Here is a 20,580-nt window from a genome sequence, read left to right on the forward strand (position 1 = left end):
GACTTTCCGGTCTCCCTCTCCGATAGTCCGCCAGGGCGGCTAACGGCGGGATCTGATTTTAAGGCCAATTCTTGATCTGCATCGGAAAGGAGCTCGATGTCCTCCGATGCAGCTTCTCCAGCAGCCATTTCGTTTGCCGCCTCTTTCCCACGGCTTAGCTGTTTTTCCCGCGGCTCAGCTGATGGTCGGCAGAGCCGGGAGCTTCAATTTAAAAAATAAACGTACCCAAACGAGAGGGAGGGTAGGGAGGGAAAACAATTGGATACGGCAAGGTAAGGAAAAGAATCTATTCTAACCTAATTTCACTAGACCTCGGCAGCAGCTATGGCTGCAACGCTCTCACCCCAGCGAAGGCAGGAGAAGAACTGAAAGGGGAGGTGTTCCTCTCCAGGGAGTTGTTAGTTTAGTCCTGCCCACCCCTAGCAATGGGCGAGAAACACCCAAAGATCAAGATGCCCTTCCTTCAGAGCGGGAAAGTACTGCCACGCTTCCTCAGTAGATCCAGTGTCACTTTCTTCCACAGAACTGGATCTGAGTTAGGTCTCCAAACCCTTTGGATAATCCTGTGCCATTCCTAAACCTTTCTTAAGTCCAGTGACTACACTGAACTTGAAAGATGTAACTCAGCCGAGAAACGGCAGGTAAGCTCTGAAACAACATCAGCAATAGTGCTTCTGAACAGAGTAAGAACACCTTTGCCACTCTACTAAGCCGCCACGGTCAGTCCTCGGTTCCAGAATGTGTCACAGCATTACCCGGTCAGAAAGTGCTGTTTGGAAAGGTTTGCGTTCCCCGAATCCACCCTTCTCCAATTCTCAACACTGCCCAGCTCAAGTTGTTTTGTATTAGGGGAATTGCTTGTTAGATAAGGGTCAAAAATCCTCATTCAGTAGAACTTGAAAGTTGGCAACAGCAAACCAACAGCCCACTGAAAGAGAGCTCCTTGGATCCGCTGAATGTTCAGCTTTTGCTATACGCGATAAATGAGCAGCTTGTTCACATTTTTATCAGCACTCTCTGCAGCCCTGCACCAATAAAAGCTATTTTTTGCCTGAAGCATCCTGTGCAACCTGAAACTTTGCGTATTTCTTCACAATGCCGGCTCCTTTCATTTTGAGCCATGCTTAATTGAAAAGTAGCTTGGAATGTGCCTTGAGAGCCTGCAGAGTGGGAGGAAACAGGAACAGAGGGGTTCAGTCAGTTGGATGTTTAGCTCCCACTGGCACAGCAATGAAAAGTTTTCTGGAGAGTGGATTTCGGAAGACGAGGCTGAGCACTTCCTCCCTGCCCTCTTGTACCCAGAGTACCTGCCCAGCCACAAAGATCTTCTGCGTTTTCTCCTCCAAATGAAAAGCTGCAACCACATTATGTTGTGTCTTTGCTTTTCTGCCCTTCAGATCAAGACAGCAGAAACATCCCCATAACAATCTGCAAAACGAAAAACCTGTGATCTTTTTCTAAGTTAAAATGCAATGCTTGGTGTAGGCATTTGCAAGTCTAAACAAGGAGGAAGAATTGACTCCCTGGTGACAGTAAAAAGTGGAAGCTGGTGGTTGATGGGAAAGGCACAGGATCTGTGGGAAGACTGACCATTGACTGACAATGACTCCAGTCCATCAAAAACTGCTGCCAGGGCCACTAATAAAGGCATAAACTGCAGTTACTCACTTCTATGCCTTTTGGATAGTAGCCACTGTATACTGCAGCGAGCTACCAGCTAAGCCATATGCAATCTCTTTGTTGCAGGGCTTTAGAAAGGCAGTCAAACTGTTACTTTCATTATTTTCCTTAAGGAAATGGCATGAACTTTTTTTAATGTCTTCCTAATTGTGGAGGGTTGTTGTGTATAATGCTTTGTCGGGACAGTGTTATTGTTTTGCGATATGTTTTCTGGTTATTATCTGTACATGTGTGGACTGTTAAAGATAGGCAACATACAAACGTTTTAATGTTTTTTAAAATCATGTCCCTTCTTTCTACTTCAATCAACATGACTTAGCTATGACTTGTACTTGATTGCAGTTCTTACTATTGACGTTAAGTATCATTCAATAGTAGAAGTTGGTTTTTATATACCGACTTTCTCTGCCACTTAAGGGAGAATGAAACTGGCTTACAATCACTTTCCCTTCCCCTCCCCACAACAGAGACCCTGTGAGGTAGGTGGGGCTGAGAGAGTTCAGAGAGCTGTGAGTAGGCCAAGATCACCCAGCTGGCTTCATGTGGAAGAGTGGGGAAACAAATCCAGTTCACCAGATTAGCCTCCGCCGCTCATGTGGAGGAGAGGGGAATCAAACCTGGTTCTCCAGATCAGACTCCACCGCTCCAAACCACCGCTCTTAACCACTACACCACGAAGTATGAAACATTGTTTTCATTAGGCATTTCCAACTCAGTGCAGATTCCCCCTCCAGCTCCCTCCACAGTGGTAAAGGTTGTTCAGTTAAGTAGCTCCCTCTTGTGGCCCTGTAGTGAAAATAGAAGTGCCACCTTCTTTAGGCACCTAGTCAGAAGTGGGCACCATACTCAAAGGTGTCCCTTGCCAAAATATGATGCCCTCTCATCTCCAGTGGCAGGAAGACCACCTGAAAAAAAATCTAAGCAAATGCCAGTCTAGCCTCATTTTAAAACCTTCCAGCAAGACAAGGCTCACGGCACCCCTTAACAAAGATTTACACAGTCTTGCCACTGTAATTTAAGCCTTCAAAAGTGAATGGATACTCACCTTCCTTCATGCAATCATTTGCGAGAGCTCTCAGACGTGAACTGGTATACCCATCTTCTTTAAATCAACTGTTTATGGATTTGGATCTTTTCCCCACTTAAAAATTAAAGCCAGCATCTGAAAGGTGTTTGTTGGGATTGTGGCAACATTCTGCTTATTGTCTACCGTTTGAGTTTGCCTGCAGGGGACCGAGTTCTGATCCTGCTGAAGATGAAGGACCTAGCAGGATGGGACCATGTCTGCAAGTACACTTTGCTGTCAGGAAGAAGGACTGTGCTTCTGAAGACCCTCCACCCCATTAAACCCAGTACTACTTTCCTGTACAACATTGCAGGCAAAAGGCTTTGTTTTTCCCAAACTTTTATTTAAAAGCCCTAAATAAAGTTGGACAAAAGTCTCTAACTGAAATTACTCCACCAGCTGGAGCTGAAGAGGTGTCCACGGTGTCACCATCGGTGTTCCCCACCCCATCCCTGTGTTCACCTAAAAACTGGTAAGAATGACAGTGGATTCTTTTAGCGTCTTGTGGGGCTGAAAGCCACAAAGTGACCTGGAGTTGAGAGGGGGCCCTATACCCCTTTCCTGGGAGAGGGCCTGCTGTTCCCTCTACTGCGGCACATAAGAGGATGTGAGTTTCTCTGTTCCACCCCTGACATGCAGAATATAAGAAAGAAAGGCGAGTTCTGGGTTTCAGCCAGTAGACAATGGTTTGTATTGGGCAAGAAACAAAAAAATAAATGCAGCCATCCCCAGGGCATCAAGGGAAACCGTCATCATCATCCTCGGCCATTTCCTTGGCAAATTCTAGATCTTGCTGCTCACGCTCCCGGCGCTCCTGTGGAACAAAAGTGACAATGTGATTGATGTGGGGCGAGGCTGGACTTTGGGGTCTGGGCTCTGCACTTTCTCAGATGAGAAACGATATCTTCTCACACTTGGTTAGGTACAGATATATCCTGGAATGTATGTTTGCAAAGAGATTGTAAGGACGCATTCTTCTCAACTTTTCCAAATTCAGTGGCGAAAGAGATTTCAAACTGACTGACATGTTTCTGGGGCAATCTGTGTGACATTAAGAGATGCATTTTTCCTGCTCTGCAGAACAACAAAAAAAGTTGTCTTTAAAAGGGGCCCTTCAAAGCTAGTTATTTAGCATTTTAGCCCCAAAGAGCCCCCTTCCACAACATGAAACTGAGCCCATAATTCAGCTATGGAAGCATCGCGGCTTTTGAATAAAAAACAAAGCAACTTTCTAGCCCTATAAATACTAAAATATGCTTGAAAGTATGAGGCTCATGCTTGCTGCAATCTCAAAAGACAGAGGCAACTGAACAGGTTTTTTCAGGGAAGGGGAGGGACAGGTATTCAATGTACTTGCCTCTCTCAGAACTATTAAAAGGAAAAAAATAAATGATGGTAAGCAAGAAAAATTAGGCAAAGTTGCAGTTAGCATGATTTGTACAGCTCACAGAATCCAACTTTCCTTAGCACAGAATTTGAAATGTGTTTGTGCAACATTAAAATAAAAAGCAGACAAACCATGAAGTGCACATCGCTTCAGATATGGAACTACAGCTCTGGTTTAACCCCAACCCCTTGTTCAGTGGAGAATTCATGCTCCTACATTTGCTCCTGAACTGATATTCAGCTAAGTTTTTGGGATGGCCAGCACTGCCCCCTTCCCTCACACTCAGGAACTGCACCCCCTTTTGCCTGTGCGCTTTCCTGCATAAACATATAAAGTCAGACTCCCCAAAGACTGGCCTGTTTGTTGGTGCGTAAGCTTTTAGAAGTCACAACCTATTTCATCAGGTGCATGAAGTGTTATGCTACTGTTACACAGATACAATGAGACAGGTGGAATGTTATTCCTGAGTGAGGAACAAAGGTCGAGCAACCCAAGGGAGGGATTGTTAAACCGCTATGAAGTGAGGTGAAACAGAGAATGGAGGAGAAAGACTGTAGGCCTTGACAGACTTGTGGATCGCCTATTGAGCAACGGGAGGTCTAGAACCATGGGGTTGTGCGAATACATGCCCTCAACCCACGCCTGTTTCTCCAGCAGTTGTCCAGTGGACACTCACCTCTGCAGACTCCAGGTCCTTGTTATAAGACTTCGGAGGGAACCTCATTGCCTAAAAATGAATGGGAAAAGTCTTACAGCAAGAAGCCCAGCCAGAAGGTTCCTAGATCCCATGCTCTATAGCTTGACTAGGGTGATGGGAATCAAATCCACGTGCCCCATATCCCAGGATCCCTCTCTTGAACAAACCACCTAGATTTCCACCTCCCCCGCCCCGAACTAGAGCTAGGGAGACTCTAGCTCTCCAGATCCTACCTATCAATCTAGTCCCTTTTTAGCCCGACCTTCCCTCAAGGAGCTCCGAACAGCACATATTCCCCCTTCCCTGTTTTATCCCCACAACAACCCTGGGAAAAAAAATACTGCGCTGAAGGAAAGAGACATACGAATGGCCACTCAGTAATCATCTTGGCAGGGTGGGAACTCAATCCTGGTTCTTCAAGATGTTCAGCACTCTAACCACTACACACCTATAACTTGCCTTTGAGCTAACAATATTAACGTTGATGTTGTACTTAGAGTGCTCAGTGACCTTTATGGCCATCTTGCAAGATCATGCGGTACTATCAATCCCATCCTGCAAATGGGGGGCTGAGGTGGAGTGCAGGCTCCCCAAAAGTACCCAGTGAGCTCATACTGCCTGTGAGATTTGAACTGGAGGCTTCCTCAGTTCAGGTACCAGTTGGTCCTCTCAATGGCTATTCACCTGCATTCACTGAAGAAACCACACAGAAATCCATTCCCAACCACCCCCGGCTTTAATTGTCGATATCCCTGGGGGCCTCATCCTCCATGTGGGACAAACCGGCATCGACACTCTAGGGTGGCCCACATCTGAAAGGCAACAGTGCTCCAGTGCAGGATGCCAGTGCAGGATCCTGATTGCAGAACTGAAACACCCCCTTTTTCTTGCCACTGTGAATGTGGTACATGCCTGAGAGTGCTTGCAGGATTCCCCCGCCCCCCATGAGAGATAACTGATCTACATTACCTTGACAGACATGTTGTGAATGTCTAGGCAGAAGGAGATACGCTGGTGGAAGGCCAGCTGGGGCTCCCGTGTCGAGTAGATGTCAGTCATCTCTTTGGACTGGACGTAGCCCTTCTCGTGGTTGATGCTGGCTTCTATCACACCGTCCCGGATGGCCTGAGAACCAGAGACAAACATAGTTGCCCCCTAACAGTAAGATCTGTAAGATCACACTGCAGGCAGGCAGTTAAGGCTTTACTGGGAAGTTAATTCCAAAAAGGGCACCAGCCTTCCTGACAGCCATTATCTACTCTTTCCAGATATATGAAGGCAGGTTGGGGTTATTTGGGAGAGGAATTCCCTGTGCATTCAATGTTGCTTTATATAATACTAGCCCACACATGGCACAGAGTGGTAAGCTGCAGTACTGCAGTTCAAGCTCTGTTCACGACCTGAGTTCGATCCCGATGGAAGCTGGTTTCAGATAGCCAGTTCAAGGTTGACTCAGCCTTCCATCCTTCCCAGGTCAGTAAAATGAGTACCTGGCTTTCTGATGGTAAAGCGTAGATGACTGGGGAAGGCAATGGCAAACTAACCCGTTAACATAGTCTGCCTAGTAAATGTTGTGATGTGACATCACCCGATGGGTCAGTAATGACCTGGTGATTGCACAGGGGACTACCATTAAATGGAACATTCCAAGACAGAGAAAGAGAAGGAAGTTCAGGAGAAAAGTACTGGTTCAATACTACCCCCCCGACAGGAGCTTATGCTATCTCCAAAGCTGGTGTGAAGCTACCTGGAAGAAGTCTGAGGATGGAAATGGGAGGCCCTCAGTAAAACAGAGCAGGACGGGGATGATGGATGGAAGGTGTGGTGCAAGACTTCATCCCACAGAGCTTGTAGTGTCAAAGAGTGGCTCAGACACCACGTGGCTCAAGCTTCATCCCACAAAATCCTGCTCACACATTTAAGATTTGTTTTAGATACTGTATCTTTTAATTCTATCTTGTAATTGATATGAATATTTTAATGGCTCTGCCATATTAATAAATCTGAATCTGACACTTAAGACTTGGGGTGAGGAAATCAGAGCATGAAGGGGGACGTTTTATCTGGATTAAGATGCTTCAGATCCTGGTCTTCCACAGCTCTTGAGATGGACAAGATCCCCCAACAAATGAAGAGCGTCTGTTTGAGAGCCAGATGATCACTGTGCTTTACTAACTTTGTAAAAGGAGAGCATGGGACTGGGGGATTCCTGTTCTCTCCCCATCCCAGCAGCTCACCTTGGCGACAATGAACTCAGCATCTTCTGGACTATCCAGCTGCAACTTCTGGGCGATGTCAGCCAAGGAGATGCGCGAGTATGAAAGGCTAATCATGCGAACCCCTGTGCAAGAGACAGAAAGAGAGTTCAGAGCACAAAAGGGGGTGGATGCACTCGGGGATATCTACCAGATACGTACAAGCTCTTTCTGCTCAAGGGGAAACTTCACACCCATACCCTCAAAAGCCTCAGAAAGGAAAAGAGAAGGGGAACAGCCAGGATCTCTGAAAAGAGATGCCTGGCTGAGCTGGGACTTCGAAATGCAGGACCAGGCCCAGTCCTCATTGCTGAAACAGATGATGGATACCTGGAGATGTCTGGTTCCTCACCTGTCTTGATCACATTGTGCCTCAGTCGGATAATAAGGGTGTAGGTCCCGTCAGTCTGGAACTTGTCAGCAAACTGATCCAGGACCTGGTTGAACTTGGCCAGGTTTCCTGTCCGAACAGCTGTAAAACCAAAAAGGGGTGTGTGAGGACTGACAGGATAGGGGATAGGGAAATGTAACTGGAAAGGGAAAACCTGCAGCTTGGGAATTCTCTTGCACTTCAATGTTGGACTGTGTTACTCCAAAGACAGAAAAAGAGATCCCAATACAAAAGCAAGCAAGAAAAGCTACAAAATAACCACACATAAATGAATATATTTACATGAGCATATGACAAATACAAAACTCCAGAAGTGTGTATCAAATATCATATGTCCCATCAACACTTCAAAAATGTAATCCATGGCTAAATAATAACCCTGCCGTATGTAGTATGTGACAGCAGCAATTTATTTATGCAACTTATGTTACCTTAAATGCACTTAAATGTGCATTTAAGTGGTATTTCTGATGCTGCCTCATACATTACTCTTTATTTAACTTAATTCTATGAAGGTAATTAATTTTCACTAATGGTTTTTTGTACTGTTCCAGACCACCTTGGGAGTGCTGTGCGTTGACAGGCAGGATAAAAGTCTTTTAAACAAATGCTTTGGACCAACATGTTAGTGTGAGACATTTTGTTTCACAACATGAATACATGGCTACCAAGGACAGTCTCCATCATCAGCGACACATGTGGCCTTCTCCAAAGGCATGCAGTGATGCTGGTGTAAGCACTCAGCTGGAGCTGACCTGCAGCATTTGCATAGGACACAGGTCAGGGGTTTTGCTTTTCTGATTGGCTTTTCCCATGAAAAAAATAATTTGAAGGTTCTCATGGACACAATCATGATATTCTGCAAAATGAACTGTGGTTTCTTTACATTGTTCTGTTGTTTGCGTATCACATTTTGTGGTGGGGTCTACTCTTCAAGCAAGTCCTGTACCTCATTGATGCAGCAGCTAAAACCTCTACCTTTTGACACCTGACCTCTAGGGCGTGGGACATGGATAGTGGAGTATAACCACACCCTCAGGTGGAATGCACTCCATTACTTACGAGTGCTAAGATGTTGCAATAGTGGAAGCACACTCCACTGTCTCAGAAAGCAAGTCTGAAGAGCAGTAAATTTTGTTGTAAAGAGAGAGAAAACAACAACACCCAATCTGACACTTAACCTTTTGGTGAAACTTTTCAGGATTCCAAGACAGAAAGTCCTCTTGGATTTTAACTTGTGACCAGTGGTAAACTTCATCACTTGAACAGGGTTTGCTTAGGCGGTGATTTAGGGGAGTTGGGAAATTTACAGTGAAATTTACTGTGCAATCCTAAGCAGTTACACCTTTCTAAGTCCACTGAAGTCAGTGAGCTTAGAAGAGTATAACTCTCAGCTGTGGATGGCACTATTAACTTTCCATTTAAAAACTATCCCTTGAAAAGGAAATTCACAGTGGGTAGCCGTGTTAGTCTGTTTGCAGTAGTCAAAAAGGGCAAGAGTCCAGTAGCACCTTAAAGACTAACAAAAATATTTTCTGGTAGGGTATGAGCTTTTGTGAGGCACAGCTCACTTCTTCAGATCTGTTAGTCTTTAAGGTGCTACTGGACTCTTGCCCTTTTTGACCCTTGAAAAGGAAGTTTCTTAAAGTACTGTTAAACTTTACTCTCTTCTTGGCATTTGCTGATAGAGCCAATGAAGCAGTTTACAAAACAGAGCTATCAAGTGCTCAAGCAAATGGTCTTTGTCTCTAAGTACTTCTGTGTGTATCTTGTCTCCAACAGCTTTGGTTTACTGGGGATATCTGGGAGATGGGGAAGGGGACGAAATAGGAAGTACACATCACTGGCTTATTCTACTAGAAGAGGATGCATTATGTCCCATATACCAAGCAGATTAAAGTTCAATCTCACATACTGAATATGATACGCATAATGCATGTATTTATATCTTTTCAAACAGACTACCAGGTGTAAGAAGAATATTTCAAATAGTCAGTTCTGTAGGAGAAGATTCTGAAACAGTTATTGATAAAGACCATTGTGAGATATGGTATTTTGGCTCAGGTTTGCTAGCGCTACAGTCCCATCGGCCACTATCTTCCAGGATCTGTTAAGAAGGACCCTTGGCTGCATTGCTTACCCTGTGTCAAGAGGAAGTAGGGCATGAGTGACCTCTTCAAAGATGGCTGGCGAAACTGCAGTCTGTCCGGGATCTCGCCCAGCAGGAGCTCCACCACGATCAGCAGCTTATGGACCTAGGGCACCAAAAGGGGGGGAGGAATCCCCATCCATTTGTCATGTTACTGCCAGCAGACTGCCAAACAGCTCTGTGCAAAAGGCTCTGTACAACCAGCCCTCTCCCCTGGATGAATCCCCTCCACTCGCTTACCGTCTGCTTGAAGCCAACCGCTGTGTGCTGTGGTGCTTTCCGAAGGGCGTTCGTCATGGTTCTACGGGCTTCGGAATATTCCAGCTGAATGGCCTTGATGCGGCCTGGAAGGGAGGAGGAGCTCAGAAGGGCTGGCGGGGGCCTGACCAGCTAAGACTGCAACTAATGGACAATTTCTGCTATGCACCACTGCAAATCTAGTGCTCTCTGGAGACCAGAAGGGAAGAGACCTCAAAGAGAGGGTGGCTACAAGAAGCAGGGTTGTGTGTTGCGGTCACTCTTGGGTTCTATACCAGCCGGGCTGCTCCTGTCTCTGGTCCCCATACAGCCTGTGAATGTCAGGTGTGATGCATCTACAGAGACACATCTGTAACCCTCCTGCCTGGGAGAACCCTAAAAAAGCAGTTCATGGGAATCACAGGAGGACAACCTGCAACCCAATGCAGCCTCGCCCAGCTCATGTGCAGATGACCAATGGCAGGCCTGGCTCAAGGGTTTGTGCTACCCCAGGTCGATTAAACAGCACACCAGCAGGGCATCACACTGTCCAGAGGTCATGTCTGTTACTTTCTCCCTTTAACAATGTCACCTATGCCCTGGGGACCCAGTACAGCCCTGCAAAATTGTCTCGGCAATTATTATTCATCCAACAATGACAAGAAATCAAAATTTTACCACAAAGCATGAGCAAAACTTTCACTTCAAAGGGCCAGTCCTCAGAGCTAAAAACTGTATCCCCATGGAAAGCTGACCCAGAACACTGGCATCAACTTCCTCTGTGGGCTTAAAAAAAAAAGCAACTTCTAGAACGTGGCGTAGGGGCTAAGAGCGGCGGACTCTAATCTGGAGAACCAGGTTTGATTCCCCTATCCTCCACATGAAGCCTGCTGGGTGACCTTGGGCTAGTCACAGTTCTCTCCGTACTCTCTCAGCCCCACCTACCTCAAAATGTGTCTGTTGTCAGGAGGGGAAGGGAATTAAACTCCCTTAAACTCCTTAAAGGTAGAGAAAAGGTAGACGCTTAGGGCTGTTTAGCTTGGAAAGAAGGCGGCTAAGGGGAGACATGATAGAGGTCTATAAAATTATGCATGGTTTGGAGAGAGTGGACAGGGCGACGTTTTTCTCCCTCTCCCATAATACTAGAACATGGGGTCATCTGCTAAAGCTGGAGGGCAAGAGATTCAAAACAGATAAAAGGAAACAGTTGCCTTTAGCAGTGCAGCCCTCCCAACAAGCATGAGGGTAGGATAAATTCCATTTGATATGGAGGGGTCCACAAAGAAATTAATCCACAACAATGAGGTTTGCCCTTTAACCACTTAAGCCTAATTTTTATATCTATCTATCTATCTATCTATCTATCTATCTATCTATCTGATTTTAAGCATTTATTTCGCCCTTTAGTGTTTTATCATCACTTGCTTTGAATTTGTCATTATGAAGACAGCACAATACACACTTAAAGATAAATCAAATGTGCCTACCGACAACTGCTCCAGCCATCAGCATACAGAAAGAAGTGGGCAGGATTTTCCCTCCTCCCCCCAGTAACAAACAAACATTTCACATCTGTTTTTCTATGACCAGGAATCTGATCCCACTAACTTTAATCAAGGGCTGCTTAGCAGTGCTATATATGGATTTTGAAGAGTACTGGAAACATGAAAGCTTGCACAGCGTTATGTACTATTGAACTGATTCTAATAAAGGTATTACGTAATAGGTATTATTGGCTTTTACTTTTGAAACCAACACAGCTGTAAACAGCAGCTTAAGTGTGGAATTTGGCATTTCTCAACCCAAAACACCAGTTTCCTGCCCTTGAGGGCAATGCTTGGGAGATCATGAAAGTTGGAGTGGCAGTGACCAGGAGTTGCAAAGTAGACAGAGGGGTTTCTTCTCTCAGGGTAGAAAAATGGTTCCTTCCTCATGGTTAGTAGCAGTAGGGGAAAAAGTGAAAGGCTAATTTCATAAATTATTCAGATGGCCCGATGCTTTCCTGGGACCAAAACAGTTCACAAAAAGCAGAAAATACGACACAATTTTCACACAAAATTTTCAGTCTCACATTTAATCCCAGACCAAATGGGATTCGCAAGCACAGGTCAGAGCTATATAAAGCGGCTTCTAAGATTGCTGCTCCTCACCTGTGTAGTAGAGGTACCTGGCCCACTCATTATTGTTCGCCTGTTCAGGAAACACTGATTTGGAGACCAGCTTTTCTGCCTGGTCATAGAGGTTATAGTGAAGGTAATTCCTCAGCAGCAGATTCAAGAGGGTGGCCTGGCCATCTGCATCGTGGCGGAGGGTTGCTGTCCTTAAGCGAGCATGAAGGAAGCTTTTGGGGATAAAAAGAAGAAAGGGAAAGAGGGTGAGTCACTAAGAAATTTGGAAGAATATCATAAAGAGGACACGGATGCTGGACTTACCTCCGGACCACATCAAGCTTGTTCAAAAACTCGTAGATGCGTGCGTGGTAATAGTAACACTTGGCCATCACTAGATCCAGGGCTCGGCGGTTTTGGGGACTCGTCTTTTGCATAAGATCATCTGATACTTTCTGGGCCTGGGAAAAGGGGAGACACACTTTAAGCAGAGAACTTGGGTTCCAAATGCTGACATGCAGGGCTTGTAGACAGTATTTGTTTATTCCACTTTAGCCTACATCTCAACTCCTGGACTTTCTGCCTGGGCTGCCAGAGTTCTTTAAGTCAAGACCAAAAAAAGCCTGCTGGGTCAGACATAGGAAACGGGTGTGCACGTTTGTATTCAATCACTTTGCTCAGCAAGTTTCCGAGGGTAGCCATGTTGGTCGGCAGTAGAACAGCCAGGTTCGAGACCAGTAACACCTTAGAGAGCAACAAGATTTCCAGGGTATAGGCTTTCAAGAGTCAAAGCTCCCTTTGTCACATCTGAAGATGATGTGATTAATGTGCCCAAGTCATTCAGCAAGCTTCCATCGTAGAGTAGAGCTTTGAACCTGGGTCTGCCAGACCTTAGCCCAACACTCCAATCACTACCCCACACTGGCTCTTGGAACTGGAGGACAGCTAGCGAGGAGAGGCACTGATTAGTGCCACCCTGCCAAAAGCCACCTCTAGTGTCCAACCAGAAGTTAGAGTCAGCCCAGTCTATTTTTCTGCGGCAAATATTGGGAATTCCCAACTGTGTCCCTTACCCCGCTTTTTGTTTAGAGACAGGACTAGGTCTACTAGAAACTAGGGCCTGGTTACTTATTTTTCAGTTCTGGTTGAGGCTTCATTTCAGAGCCACCCCTTTGAGTTTGACGTGGCATATGTTATTGGGTCACTTTGTTTCACCCTTCTGCAAGAACAGAAGGCCCGGGCCGAGGCGATCCAAAGGAGGCGAAGTGCCAGACTAGCAGCAGGCCACCCATCCCAGAGTAGCATGGTGGAAGTGATACTCCATTACAAGATCTGGGTCCAAACACAGGAGCTTCAATACCTGACAGCAGAGCAGATGAGCCTCATTACCTTCTAGCCTATTTAGGGTGAGGCTTGGGAAGGCTGCCTTGGTGAATCAATGGGTCTACTAGGCGCAAGCCTGTGTTCCAACTCCTCCCCTCTAGTTCCAGCTCCTGTTAACACCTTTCGAGTCTCGCTATCTAGTCCTGAGTGAATTATTCCAGAGGAGCCCTGACTGAGCCTGCCTGCAGAGCCCAGGACAGCACAAAGAATCACAGAGTTGGAAGGTACCACCAGGGTCATCGAGTCAACCCCCTGCACGATGCAGGAAATTTACAACTACCTCCCCCCCACACCCCCAGTGACTCCTACGCCATGCCCAGAAGTTGGCCAAGATGCCCTCCCTCTCATCATCTGCTTAAGGTCATAGAATCAGCATTGCTGACAGATGGCCATCTAACCTCTTCTTAAAAACCTCCTGAGCTTACCACCTCCAGAGGAAGCCTGTTCCACTGAGGAACTGCTCTGTTAGAAAATTCTACCTACTGTCTAGACGGAAACTCTTTTGATTTAATTTCAACCCGCTGGTTCTGGCCCGACCTTCTGGGGCAAAAGAAAACAACTCGGCACCATCCTCTATATGACAGCCCTTCAAGTACTTGAAGATGGTTATCATATCCCCTCTGTCTTCTCTTCAGGCTAAACATACCCAGCTCCTTCAACCTTTCCTTGTAGGACTTGGTCTCCAGACCCCTCACCATCTTTGTTGCCCTCCTCTGGACACGTTCCAGCTTGGCTACTAATTGCGCCACCTCCCTCCTCGTGCCAATACTCTAGATCTGCATGGCATGTTATTTACAGCCACAACTTTTATCCTCTAGCTGGGTATACGTGGAAAGAGATCAAGAATGGTGACTAATGTTGCTGGTCTATTTTGCTGTCCGCCCTCCCTATGCCAACTTCAGGCAGTTCTCTGCTTTCAACAGGGGCCAAGACACAGGATGGGTGGCACTGTGTTACCTCTTGGTAGCGTTTGCTATTCATCAGGTAGATGACCAGGAGCAGCTGGAGATACGCTTCAACTTCTGGAAGGAGAGGAGTGGCAGCTGCCTTGCCAGTGCGGGGCCGGAACTGCAGATCCGCTTCTGTGTCCATAGGCTACAAACAGGTGGGAAAGAGAAGTGCATTAGGACAGTGGGAGGCTGTAATTCTCCCTCCACCCCAAGGACTCTTCAATACCAGAGCATTAGGGACTACAGCTAGTGATAACAATTTTAATCATAGGTGATTACTGAGTGTTGTTGCCCTGTTTTAACTGGACCTAAAGAGCCTCTTGTGGGGGAAACACAGGAATTTTCTGAATCAGGTACCCAGTCTAGGGTGACAGTATGCAGCTTCTGCCAAGCGATTACATTTTTATCCTGTGCTTCCTCCAAGGGAGCTCAGAGATGCAACTCCACTTTGTCCTCACAACAACCCAGTGAGTTGGATGAGGCTGGGAGAGAGAGATAGAGACTGTCTCAGGTGAGCTTCCTGACTGCCCAGTCCTAATCCACCACTCTAACTGCTACGTAACACTGCCTCACTAAATTCCTTTTGGACTTGCCTCCTCCAAGAAGCCGATGAGGAAGTCTCGCACAGCACTGTTGGATGTGAAAAAACCATTGATGGCTTTCTGGAGCACATTGGGATTGAGACGGCGGGAGGTGGAGGGCAGTGCTCTCAGGGCACGAAGGACGTAACGGGGCTCCTTCCCAGAGATGGCTTTCTCCAGCTGCTTCACGTGCTCTTTGATATCTGCAATGGCCAAGGAGAAAGGCAAAACCATCAAAGCTCAAACAGAGGAACAGACTGGATAGCAGGGGTGGGTGAAGACTGAACACTTAGTCAGCAGGCCAACCCCAAACACCAGAACAAAATTAAACCGAAACTACAAAACCCAAGAAACCCCTGCGGTTATCCCAGGCCATCTCTGGATCCTAAACCATGGCCCCCACATGTCCTCTGCACAATGGTGGAAGTAAGGTGTACTTACAGGGGTACCAAGAGCTTGTAAAAGTCAGTATGCATTCACATAAGTAACATGTGCAGTGCAGTTAGCTACCTGGGTTATGATGCAGACTTGTTCAAATATTCTCTTATGATACTTTCACCTAGGTGTTCTGCTTAGCTTAAAAACAACATTGTACTGGATTTTATTTTGTCATTGAGGTCAGCAATGTTTATAGTGCTTATTTTGATGTGTAACCAACTGGTGGGGTGTTAACAGCACCCAATGACAAAATGCAAGACATTTAGAACAGCTGCTCCTTGAAGGATTCTCCATGGTAGCGAGAGTCAAGCCTCTCCAGTTCCAGAGGACCAAAGTCCATATCACCCACACAACTAAATTTTACAAGTAACAATGAGGACCACATGATACAAACTATAGGAAAAAGCTAAGTAATGTTCTAAGTATACTAGTACACAGTTAGAAAAGGTGTAATTTTTCAAAATAATTCCTTTAATCTTGTTTATCCCATTCATTATTATATTTATTTTCTATTGCTTTCAACGGCATGACATTTTCAGTGGTGATATCCCTTACCCAAGGGATCTTCCTTGCCAAATTTCAGGCAGACGTTCCTAATTTTACAGGTCATTAGGTGTTTGGAACCTTCAGAACACAGGTAGGATTATAAATCGAGCAAAGAAGCTAGCATTTTGATAACTCCTGAGTAGGCTTGCAATTCTTTTGCTGTGCTTCTTTGGATTTCTACTCTTTTCCACCCAAAACATGCACTGAGACAATTACCAAGGTACAGTACTGCTACAGTACAGAAAAGTATAGACAGAATTACATGGCTGAAAGAGGTGGGGATTTGGCCCAAGGAGGGATGATAGGAAAGAAGGAAGTTTCTCTTGGCAACAGAACACTCACCACAATGAAGCACACACATTTATGTTGAAAAGAAAAAGCTGGGCAAAGAACCATTTGACTGTTAGCAAGTTCCACCACATGCTGTTTGATAAAACTACAGGCAAATCTAATAGAGTAGGAAAAGGTGGCTAGACTCTGGGATTTTATCAAAATAGCCATGAGCAGTTACAGACAAGGAGCTGTGTTCTGTAGACATTACAAGACAAAAACCAGTGCAGTACTTTAGACACCAAGTAGCTTACTGTGGCAAGACCTTATTTTGGGTTGCATGTTCAAGATCACTTGCTGCCAATTAGTTACTTCTTTATACCCTTATCCTGCTTTGTTGTACCTGCAGGGTGGGCAATGTGGATTATTTCCTACTATTTCGTTGCAGGCTTAGAAATGAACTGTGGGTACCAATCCATTGTAGCAATGAAGTGGTCAGTGGAAAAGGATGGAATGCATAAAGTTGCAATATCATGCCATGGACTGCAGACAGTTCTGGGTTTACTTCACCAGTCTGTTGGAAGCAGGTGGTATGTCTCAACAATGCTACAAAAACTCCTACCACAGGGAATAAGCCACACTAAGATGCTGCTGTACTTCTTCATTACAAGTGCCCAGGCGCATGTCCCTGCCTCCTCACTGACCCTCTGAAGCAACAAAGAGCAATTAATTATGTGCTACCTCCCCCATCATCTGCAAAATTGCAACCTCCTCCATCTTGAAAATATCTACAATGACACTGTGCTATTTCTATGTTCCTTAACAGCTAGGAAGGGGCAAAGGCAGACCATGATCCACCGGCCAATTTCCTGCGGACTACCTACGATTTACTGGCCTTCTGGTGGTCCTCAGATCCAGTAAGATTACGGATTAGATGAGTTATCCCTTAACTTTTAAGAAGTATGCAAGTGTTTTGATTGCATATGATCACACTAGTGGATTGCACTTTTCTCAGGCAAAACAGATCAATAAACACAAGACTTTAAAAGAGAATGAAACCATCCCTATAAATACTATGTTACAAATCCAGCATCAGCAACCAGAAACCCATGTAAATAAGACATCTTTTAAACTATGCAAGATTGGACTCTGGCCACTGTTCTTTGGAAATGAATTCCAGAGCCGCAATGCCATATTAAGATGTTTTGCTCTATGTACTCACTAGCATATATTAACTGGAAGATGGAACCTGTAGCAGAATATTACCAGTTGATCTTAGTAAGTTTTGTACATGCTCACTGTTCTACCAAGAACTTCACACAGCTGTACAGCACCCTGATCCCATGCATATATACTCAACTCACTGATTTCAAGAGGGCATAAAAAAAGATCAAGTGAACACAACTAAGAGTGCATTCCTAACCACACTTGCCTGTAAGAACCTTGGGAGGTAGTTTAGGTTGAGAATGCATGATTTGTCCAAGGTTTCCATCCAGGGCAGACTGGGGATTTTAACATGGGCCTCCCAGATCCTAGACTGACACTCTAACCACTACACCACCTGGGAGCACAACAGGCAACCAGGAGGAAACTGCGCCAAGTAGTCCCAATAATGTGGGCTACACCACAAGGACCATCTGAACCAGCTTGCTCCAGGGTTGTTTAACAGCCAAACCCACCCTTGACTGCTGTAAACACCCAGACTAGGTAGCAGCACCTGACCCAGCTCCGGTTTCACATATGGGCGAACATTTAAACCACAGCAGTAATTCCAGAGGAAGCTGTACCAAAAAAGTAAAAATAGACAGAGGTCTAATAGCATCTTATGGGGAGGGGCGGCTTTGGCTCAGTAATGGAGCATCTACTTGGCATGCATAAGGTCCCAGGTTCAATCCCCAGCATCTCCCGTTAAAGGTGATGTGAAAGTCCTCTGCCTGAGACCCTGGTGAGCCGCTGCCAGTCTGAGCAGACAATACTGACTTTGAGGGACCAAGGGTCTGATTCAGTATAAGGCAGCTTCATGCGTTCATCTTAAAAACCAACAAGATTTCACTCTGCTATAACCTGGGCTCCAGCCCACCAAACAATAAATAAAAACTTTATTAGTCATTAAAGAACCACCAAATTTGATTTAAACCTCCGATTTCTTTTGCCCCAGCCAAATCTTTTTAATTACTGAAACGAGTCCTGATTCGTCCCACCCCTACCAGATAGCCACACACCCCTCACTGGGAATGAGAAAAGGAGCCCCGCCCACAAGGGGGAGTGACTAGTTTAGCTCCACCCCGTTATTAACTCCTCCCCAGTTGGGCCCCAGCCGTTATCCCCAGCCTAGGAGCACGTCCCGCCCCCGCAGTCTCCACCAGCCAATGGGGAGCCGCGGAGAGAGCATGGTCCTCCTCAAGGCACCCTTAGCCCCGCCCTTACCTGGCCTTCGGGAGGAGGGCCGTTGAGGAGGGGGCTGTGGCCCCGCCCCCCCGCGATCCAGGCCCCGCCCCTTCCTCACAACCCGTGGGTTCTATTTTCACCCCACCCCCCACCCCCCACCCCCCCGGGGCGCTTGTCGTCCCCTCACCTTCCAGCGTGACGGCGTCCAGCTCGCGCTGCGACTTCTCCCCCGAAGTCGTTTCGGCGGCCGCGGCCTCCTCGTGCATCTCGACGTCGGCGGGCGGAGGGGGCGGCTGGGTGGGCTCGGCGGGCGGGGGCTTGGCCTTCTCGGCCCCGGCGCGGCGGCGGGAGCCGCCTTCCTGCTTCATGGCTTCGCCTTCCTTCAGACCGGCTACGGCCGTGACAGAGCAACTACCGCAAGGGGCGACGGGAAGACGGGGGCAGGCCCGATCAGCCGAGCGCCGAGAAGCGAGCCCGAAAGAGGCGGGCAGAGAGAACGGATCGGGTGGGTTTCTCTCTCTCCCCCCCTCCCGTTCTCTCTCGCGAGAACTCGGCTGACTCATCGGGATCGCCCTTCGGCAGTTTTCGGAAGTGGTCGGGATTCTCCGTTTTGAGGATTCGGGTGTTTCCGCCTCCGCCCTTTTCGCTCGGGTCCTTCCGTCGCCCTTTGAGGATTTTCGTCGTCGTTCTGTCGGCTCTGCTCGGAGAGATGCTTGCAGAAGCAAAGCAATAAAAAGGCAGCTTTTGCTTTGTAATGCCTGAAATCATTATGTGCTATGGGAAATGTATTGGAAATGTATGCTTTATGCTCAGTCCGCATACTCGCGCTTGTAAAGATGCTAAGCCCAGGATATAAGGGTTAGCATCTGGTTCCCAACCGGGGGTCCATGAGAACTAAATTAAGGTCCGCGAAACAAAGTTATAAACCCATAATAAATTAATATTTTCAATTAAAAGCTCTCTATTATAAAAATATATATATATTCAAATATTATTCTAAGTTTAATGTTTAACTAACAGTTATGATTAAAGTTTATTTTTAAAATTCTCGGAATTTTTATTTTGAACCTTGGGGTCCCTGCACCGAACAAAAAAGTCCTAGTGGTCCCTGGTCAAAAAAAGGTTGGGAACCACTGAGTAGCACAATACTATGTGAGAGCACGTATATGTAATTGACATGCAGCCCCAGGTATAAGGGGTAAAGTAGTGATCCTTGAAACAGATGCCCTAATGTGTAATCATTTAAGTTAGCAGGAGTCTGGCAGACACCATAATAAACTGCCAGAATGAAAGACTACATGGCTTGCCTGGTACGGCCGTTCACCAGTAGAGAAAAACAGTATCTTACCTACACCCTTAGGAATGTGTTTCTACTGTTTGGGGGTGGTGGTGGGTAATGGAGCACTGTATTTTGCAATTTCATATTATATAATTGTAATTATGATGGCTTTATAAGTGCTCTTTTTTGTATTTTTATATTTTGTATGTTTTCTTTTTTATGTTTTGATTTAAACATATAATTTCTTTTTTAATTATTATAAAAATAATAAAATTTATATATATATATAAACATTATATATATATATAAATATAAATATAAACATTATATATATATATATATATATATATATATATATATATATATATATATATATATATATATATATATATATAAATAAAAGGAAGGTGTTTCTAGACCTAGTGCTTCCTTAGAGACAGCTTCGGCCAATATCTAATACGCTATGCTAATTAAAGTGAAGTAGACAACCAATGTGCAGTAAATAGACGTAATGGTAACACCCCTGACCCAAAGTTATAAACATTGTTGCAATCCAATCCTTTGTTCTGGGGTGTGAATTGTCCTGCGCATTTGGGGCAGTTCTCGTCCGGTGTGTATATTGGGCCTAATAAACAAACTGCTTTGAACTCTCAACCTCCTACTGTGTTGTTGTTTTTTAAATAATTTTTATTATTTTTCCAATTATAACATCTTATATGACATTATCCAATACTATAAAATTAATAGCAATAGTAATAAAATAAAAAAATAGTAA

At 45.6% G+C, this 20,580-nt stretch overlaps 1 protein-coding gene across 1 annotated transcript; it reads right to left on the reverse strand.

Annotated features, from left to right (window-relative positions):
- Positions 1-3,413: 3,413 nt before the first annotated feature.
- On the reverse strand, positions 3,414-18,964 carry PSMD3 (proteasome 26S subunit, non-ATPase 3). The gene is made up of 12 exons (XM_056863492.1): positions 18,714-18,964; positions 14,897-15,087; positions 14,311-14,448; positions 12,295-12,431; positions 12,013-12,203; positions 9,866-9,969; positions 9,617-9,731; positions 7,438-7,557; positions 7,068-7,171; positions 5,800-5,955; positions 4,810-4,860; positions 3,414-3,560 (listed from the first exon to the last, which is right to left on the reverse strand). Exons 1-12 carry the CDS (start codon positions 18,892-18,894, stop codon positions 3,483-3,485), a joined length of 1,566 nt encoding a protein of 521 aa, XP_056719470.1. The 5' UTR covers positions 18,895-18,964; the 3' UTR covers positions 3,414-3,482.
- Positions 18,965-20,580: the final 1,616 nt, after the last annotated feature.

Source organism: Euleptes europaea, chromosome 18 (assembly GCF_029931775.1).
Source record: "Euleptes europaea isolate rEulEur1 chromosome 18, rEulEur1.hap1, whole genome shotgun sequence".
Taxonomy (NCBI): Eukaryota; Metazoa; Chordata; class Lepidosauria; order Squamata; family Sphaerodactylidae; genus Euleptes; species Euleptes europaea.

What these genes read in the sequence shown, in the direction of transcription:
- PSMD3 (XM_056863492.1), bottom strand. Translation starts at nt 18,894, where the DNA reads ATGAAGCAGGAAGGCGGCTCCCGCCGCCGCGCCGGGGCCGAGAAGGCC. An exon ending in CAGGTACCTCTACTACACAG is followed by an intron (nt 9,970 to 12,012) that starts GTGAGGAGCAGC and finishes CCTCCCTTCCAG; the next exon opens with GCCGCATCAAGGCCATTCAG. An exon ending in GCACAATGTGATCAAGACAG is followed by an intron (nt 7,172 to 7,437) that starts GTGAGGAACCAG and finishes TCTCTTGCACAG; the next exon opens with GGGTTCGCATGATTAGCCTT.